Source organism: Palaemon carinicauda, chromosome 1 (assembly GCF_036898095.1).
Source record: "Palaemon carinicauda isolate YSFRI2023 chromosome 1, ASM3689809v2, whole genome shotgun sequence".
Lineage (NCBI taxonomy): Eukaryota > Metazoa > Arthropoda > Malacostraca > Decapoda > Palaemonidae > Palaemon > Palaemon carinicauda.
In genome coordinates this window covers 314,574,350-314,581,849 of record NC_090725.1, presented here as the reverse complement: position 1 = coordinate 314,581,849, position 7,500 = coordinate 314,574,350, and the positions used below count along the sequence as shown (strand labels likewise).

At 35.7% G+C, this 7,500-nt stretch overlaps 2 protein-coding genes across 2 annotated transcripts in view; one reads left to right on the top strand and one right to left on the bottom strand.

The window, feature by feature from the left end:
- Nucleotides 1–4,300, top strand: part of LOC137658701 (uncharacterized) — a 4,646-nt gene extending 346 nt beyond the window's left edge. Inside the window, exons 1-2 of the mRNA XM_068393696.1 lie at nt 1–3,096; nt 3,552–4,300. The exon at nt 1–3,096 is cut by the window's left edge and continues 346 nt beyond it. Coding sequence (XP_068249797.1) covers nt 258–3,096; nt 3,552–3,715 — 3,003 coding nt within the window. The 5' untranslated portion in view covers nt 1–257 and the 3' untranslated portion in view covers nt 3,716–4,300. The remainder of the gene's footprint in view (nt 3,097–3,551) is intronic.
- Nucleotides 4,301–4,811: 511 nt separating this feature from the next.
- LOC137640486 (uncharacterized) lies at nt 4,812–6,131 on the bottom strand. Its single transcript, XM_068373024.1, has one exon. It carries the CDS (start codon nt 6,129–6,131, stop codon nt 4,812–4,814), a length of 1,320 nt encoding a protein of 439 aa, XP_068229125.1.
- Between the last annotated feature and the right edge of the window lie 1,369 nt (nt 6,132–7,500).

The following is a 7,500-nucleotide window of genomic DNA, read 5'->3' as shown; positions in this document are numbered from 1 at the left end:
CACAACTTGTCCAAGAAAGGGATTATGAAGTCTTTAAAACTGCCATATTAGATGCTTATAGTGTTACAGCAGAAGGGTATAGACAAATCTTCAGACAAACTTTGAAGAACCAAGCTCAAACCTATCTAGAGTTTTTCACATTGAAGTTGAAGCAGTTTAATAAATGGATAGACAAGGAACAAATAACTACTTTAGAACAATTAAAGAATTTAATAGTTTTAGAAGAATTCCTGAGGCGTATTCCAGCTAATGTGGCAATGTTTATTAGAGAAAAACAAGAAAAAGATGGCAAAAGGGCTGCCCTATTAGCTGATGATTACCATCTCATTCATAAACTTAAACCACATTCGTCCTCACCTTCATCTTCCCCCCAGGTTTGTACTTTTCGTAAGAAAGAAGGTCATCATATTAAAGACTGTCCTAGTCCCAAATGCAAAGCATCTCATGGTAAGGCTTCTCCTAATGCTTTTTCACAAGGACCTAAATCAGGGAATACTGCAAATAAAACTACTCTTCAGTGTGCTCAGCCTCTATCAGACTTTACAGCATTTACATATCCTGGTAAAGTAAATGATATTCCCGTGCAAATTTTGAGAGATACAGGGTCATCTCAAACTATCATTAGCTCAAAGTTAAAAGATTTAGCTAAACCAACAGATCAGTATGTAACAGTGTCAGATTTGACTTGTCAAAAGGTTTTACCTATTGTACAGATTTCTCTTGATTGTCCTTATTTTAAAGGTTCAACTAATGTCGCCTTGTTGGATTCTAACCTGCCTTGCAAGAACATAGACATGATACTTGCTAATGACTTGGCTCAAACTAACGGTACTCCTAGTCTTATCATTACGCAGCCTGAAGTAGTGATCGAAAAAGCTTGCAAAGAGTTTTCTCCGGTGGTAGAGCTTCCCTGCCAAGTAGTCACCAGGTCTACAACCTCAACTTCTAGAGACACTGAACACACAGGTAAGGTGGATCAAAGTACCTTAGGTGAAAAAGTCCTTGCTGATCTTGTTGATATTCCCTCACATGAATTTGTAGAGTATCAAAGGTCTGATGATAGTTTAAAAGAATACTTTGATAAAGTAAAAGATGACGTTGATGAAAGTAAGTTACCATATTTTTATCTTGATAATAACATCCTTATGAGACGTTATAGACCTTTGAAGATTGCAGGACAAAATTCCTGCCATGATAGTTACCAGCTTGTAGTTCCTTCTAATCTTCGTGCAGCCTTATTGGATCTTGCTCATTCAGCAGAGTCTCATCTAGGCATTTCAAAAACCTATAAGCGTTTGCTGGACGATTACTACTGGCATGGTATGAAAGCTGATGTAAAGCACCACATAGAATCTTGCCACCCCTGCCAGGTAACTGGTAAACCAAATCAGAAAATACCTCCAGCACCATTAGTTCCTATTACAGTACCTAATTCTCCTTTTGAAAAGGTAATTGTAGATTGTGTTGGTCCACTTCCCAAAACTAAAAAACAAAATGAGTACATTTTAACCTTGTTGTGTCCAACTACTAGATTTCCTTTAGCCGTACCTATAAAAAACATATCTGCTAGAACAATTATTGTTAATCTTCTTAAAATATTCACCATTTTTGGTTTTCCAAAAGAGCTTCAGTGTGATCAGGGGACAAACTTCACTAGTGATTTGTTTAAGCAAACTTTAAAGCAGTTAAACATCTCCCATATTTTTGCTTCAGCTTATCACCCTCAGACTAATGGAGCCCTCGAACGAGTACACCAGACCATTAAAAACCTCTTGCGCAAGTACATTTGTGAAACTGGACGAGACTGGGATGAAGACCTGGATCTGCTTATGTATGTACTTAGGAGTACACCTAATGAATCGACTGGAATTTCTCCCTTCGAGATGATGTTCGGCCGCAGACCTAGGATAAACCTTAGTATGGTAAAAGAAAACATCCTAAGAGGTACTTACAAAGACCAGCAAGTAAGTATTCCGCAATACCTTCAAAGTCTTAAGGTTAAATTTGACCATGTTTATGAATTTGCCAATCTGAATTTAACTAACAGTCAGATTCGAATGAAAAACCATTACGATAAAAAGGCCAAAATTAGAACTTTCAAAGTAGGAGATGATGTACTTGTATATAGACCAGTTCCAGGAGCTCCATTGAGAGAAAAATTTATGGGTCCGTATAAAATCACTAAAAGGGTCTCTAAAACAACTTATGTAATTGAAACTCCAGATAAAAGGAAGCCTAGCCAGTTAGTGCACATTAATCTTATAAAACCATACCAATCTGCAAAGATTTCTCCACAGGTAGTTCACCTGATATGTAGAGAGACTGATCACTCCACTCACAACTCGAGGATAACTACTCCCAGAGAGACTTCTCCTACCCTGAAAAACCTAGTACCCGAGGCAGTTGATAATGATAAACTTTTAGCTCCTCTTGAGCCAGACGAAGAAGAAATTTTGGCTCATAATCATATTTTGTCATGGAAAGATGCTAGTAATTCACAGATTCTTTCTTTACTTTCACAGTATCTTGGTCATCTTCCTAAGGTGGAAAGGGAAGAATTAGAGGCTGTCCTGAAGTCTTATCCTGCAATATGTTCAGACACTCCTGGTTGCTGTACCTTGGTGCAACATGATATTGTGCTAGAACCAAACGCCAATCCTGTTCGTCAACCTTTTTATCGGGTGTCCCATCGTTTATTACCAGCCTTGAAGGCTGAGGTTGAGTATTTACTAAAACTAGATTTGGCTGCACCAAGTAAGTCTCCCTGGGCATCGCCTTGTATTTTAGTAAAAAAGCCTAACAATTCCTATCGTATGTGTACGGATTATAGAAGGGTTAATTCTGTAACGGTCAAGGATGCTTATCCATTACCTAGAATTGCGGATATTATTGACTCTGTGAGTAATTCTAAATACCTTACCCAGATTGATCTCTTGAAGGGTTATTATCAAATTAAATTAACAGATAGGACAAGAGAGATATCAGCCTTTATAACACCTTTTGGTCTCTTTGAATACAGAGTTTTGCCATTTGGGATGACTAATGCTCCAGCTACATTCCAAAGGATGGTCCATGAAGTTACACGTGGTTTGGAGGGTGTGTATGTCTATTTGGATGACATCGCAATTGCTAGTATCTCCTGGGACCAACATCCCAAGATCTTAAAAGAACTCTTCAAAAGACTCCTGGAAGCTAACCTAGTTATTAACTTAGCCAAGAGTTCATTTGGTAAGGCAAAAGTTACATACCTAGGACATGTCATTGGCAGTGGCTCCATATTACCCAAGGATACTAATGTAAAGGCTATAACTTCATTTCCCACTCCTCGTGATAAAAAAGAACTCAAAACTTTCTTAGGTATGGTGTCATATTATTCAAAGTTTTGTCCTAATTTTGCCATCATAACTTCTCCTCTACATGTCTTGACATCCAGCAAAGTAAGGTTTCACTGGACACAGGATCACGATAAGGCCTTCCGGCAGCTAAAGTTATTCATGACTTCATCTCCTTTGTTGCAAGCTCCTAATCTTACTAAACCTTTTTTTATACAGGTCGATGCTTGCAATACTGGATTTGGTGGTGTCCTACTGCAAGAAATCAATGGGACCAGTACTTTTCCTCCTTTGTTGGAACACCTGCTGCCAGTATCTTATTACTCGGGAGCGTTCAAAGGCGCTCGACTAGGATGGCCTACCATCGAGAAAGAATTATATAGTCTTGTTGCAATTGTCCTTCATTTTCGTCCATATCTGGAAGGTGCTGCACGTGTCGTCATTAACACCGACCACAAACCCCTTACCTTCCTCGAAAGGGCAAAGCTTAACAACAAGAAACTTCTTCGATGGTCATACATCTTGTCGTCTTACAACATTGAGATCCACAGCATTCGAGGATCAAACAACACCATCGCCGACGCATTATCACGTCTTAGACAGAAAACCACAATTCACTAAATTTGTCAATAAGATTGTCATAGTAATTTCATTCCTAACAGGGGGGAACTATAATAACCCTCCTATCATTATTTAGCATTTCTAATTACACCTATTATTGTGTATAATTTTAACGCCATCTATTGATAGCTGATCGTAACGGACAGCATAGATGAAATTACCTTTTGTTATTTTTACGTATGTAATCCTTGGAAATGTTTACTTCCAAGCTCTTTCAAGTTAATACTTTTGAGTTCGTTATCCGGTGGCTAATTCTTCACTTGTTTCTAGTGTTTATTAAGTGGTTATTTGTTATTATTTTGTTATATATTTATACGTGATTTAAAATAAGTAAAGTCTTTGTTTAATTTTAACTTTAATTTGATCATTCTCCTAATATATCTACTATACCTACATGAAGTGTTGCCCTCATTACTGAGAATTTATGAATGAATAGTCAACTGGAAAGCTGAAGTTGTGACAATATATATATATGTATATATATATATATATATATATAGATATATATATATATATATATATATGGTAGTGGGACAAAATGTCGAAAGACAAAAGGTCGACGGTCATAATGTCGACAACCAAAATGTCGACGGTCATAATGTCGACACTCTTTGAGTATCAATAGAAAAAATGTCGAAAGAAAAATATTTGACGTTCAGACACTTGAACACACTATTCTTAAATGAACTCCAAGAATGTAAATTGATACTAAAATATGTTTTCTTTGGTTTTCTCAATTTAGACAAAAAATTAATAGATAAAGAGTTATAGGTGTATAAAAAGATCCATAAAATTATTGCTTTATTAATACATGCTAAAAAGGGTTAAAATATTTAATAGTGGAATAACAGTACATCGTTATAAATTCCGAGCTATTGCCTGCAAAAAGTCCAGTACATTATCAGAGTCATATCCTTCAACAACGTTTTTCAACCTGGCGTTTACATCTGTATATTTTTTGTTCTTTCCCCCAACGTCCTTTCCCTGGAAAACTTGCTCTAGTACCATTTCAGTACTTGCTTGTTCAGAACGGAGTTTTCGAAGAAGCTTTTCTTCCGTTGGGTGGATAATTGTCATCCTCCTCTTGAAAGCATTATGCCAGCCCTCAAGCATGTTGTTTGTTCTTGGTAAACCATTTAGTGTTCTCTCATAACATGACCATAATTTAACTTCAAACTTTGGGCGTCTCCTTCGTCCACGCTGAAAAACGCCTAACCATGTAGTCTCAAAGTATTGCAAGAATCCATCTAAAATGTTATCGGTTTCGTCATCAAAACTTGATACCAAAGTGTCAAAACAATCATATACATCATGTGGTGGCACAAATGCAATTGCCTGAAGTTTTTTTATAAGCATTGCATTTTCAGATTTTGAGTACCAAGCTTGCAAACCCAGTCCTTGCACCTTTCGCCATAGGCATTGTCCAAAATGGAAGAAACATCCGCAGATTTCAGCGTTTGGGAAAAATTTCTTTACGCTATTGATAGCGGAAAGCTCGAAGTCTAGTGATACTGAGGCTGGTCGCAAGTTACGACTTTCAAGCCAGCCGAATATGGTGTCATAAGTCTTTTCATTTTTATGGGTTGTTATGCAATACACGAGAGGAAGAGTCTTGTTTTCCTGTATCATGGCATGAATTGTGTAGAGCTGTCTTCCTATTGGAGCGCAATCGAAAGTGCCATCACAAAACCATCTAATTTTTTCTTTAAGAAGTTGGAGATTCCTTGATGTTGAATAAATACTCAATTCTTCACAGCTGTACTGTAAAAAGTTTTCCCCTCTCGTTGTAACAGTTAAATCTTCATCACCGTTTCGAGAATTACGTACTCTCTTCACAGTACGTGAAAGTGATTCCTTTTTCGGTAAAGCTCCGGCTACTTCCCAAGGAATATTTTGAGTACATTTGTTCACTATCGAGGAAGTAATTTCTTCCGACTCACTAGCTTTTTCTTTCAACTCTTCTTTTACTTTGAGCACCTCTTTTCGCATTAAATCTGGAGGATGGCAGTGTTCTTGAGATACTGATATCCCTTCACCATTGCTAACAAGTCTTCCACTGCAAAGTCCCCGTTTCTCGCATCTCCAATATATTTTTTCTTCTTTCTGCTTATCGATCACGTAAATGTATCCATCGTGCACAAGCTTCTTACCTCCTTTATTTGTTTTGATAAACTCCATTTTTGGAAGCCTCATGAAAGTAATAATAAAGACTGACTTCCAAGAAAGGAAATGAAGAAATAAGATTTGAATACACCGTTGGACTTCCAAGAAAGGAAATGAAGAAATAAGATTTGAATACACCGTTATTTAAAAGCAGTTAAACTGGTTCGTTAAACTATATAGCAAAAACGATTTAATAAACTGTTTAGGCTGTTGAATAGGTAATTTAAAAGATTTAAAGACTGTCAGGCTAACGTAACGGCATGCTGACAATCATCATTTTTTCTTTCGACATTTTGTCTATTGGTATTCAAAGAGTGTCGACATTATGACCGTCGACATTTTGGTTGTCGACATTTTGACCTTCGACATTTTGTCTTTCGACATTTTGTCTGCGTACCATATATATATATATATATATATATACATATATTTATATTAATTTTAACTTTAATTTGATAATTCTCCTAATATATCTACTATACCTACATGAAGTGTTGCCCTCATTACTGAGAATTTATGAATAAATAGTCAAGTGGAAAGCTGAAGTTATGACAATATATATATATATATATATATATGTATTTATATATATATGTATTTATATATATATATATATATATATATACATATATATATAATTATATTTATATATATATATATATATATATAAAATTATATTTATATATATATATATATATATGTATATATATATATATATATATAGATATATATATATATATATATAGATATATATATATAGATATATATATATATAGATATATATATAGATATATATATATATATATATATATGTATATATATAAATTTCGGTCACTAATAGAGGCGTACACGTTATCAAATAATAAGAAAATTAAAATGAGGAAGTTTCTGTCAGAAACAATAATTATGGGGACACCTTTTATATGTTAGTAACAAAAGAAAACAAAAGAACCATCGGTCCATCTCCTGCCGCCCCTCTGTCAAGTGCTTGGGAAAGCGGCAGGTGGGTCTTTCAAACAGTGTCAGGCATTGGGAGTAGACGTGTTTAAGAGAATCCACATCGACGACTTTAAGATGGAATTATAATATAAGGTAAGCATCATAGTGTTCTGAGATTTATAGACGTAAAAGGGTTGTCAGAGTTGCTGTTTAAATAACAATAGCTAATTAGGGTTGCTAATATGATGAAATATAGACACATGAAATAAAGTGATGGGTGTGCTTGTGTTAACGGTGGCGTACCCTCGGTAGGGACTTGCCTGCGACCCATGAGGGGATAGAGCTGGATGGTCTTTGCAGTGGACACAAACAAAATTGTAAGTAAGAGATGTTATCAAGAGGTCTTTAAAATTTAAGGAGGGAAAATAGAGCTTGTAAGGGATTA

Coding starts and splice junctions, on each gene's coding strand:
- LOC137640486 (XM_068373024.1), bottom strand. CDS start 6,131: ATGGAGTTTATCAAAACAAATAAAGGAGGTAAGAAGCTTGTGCACGAT.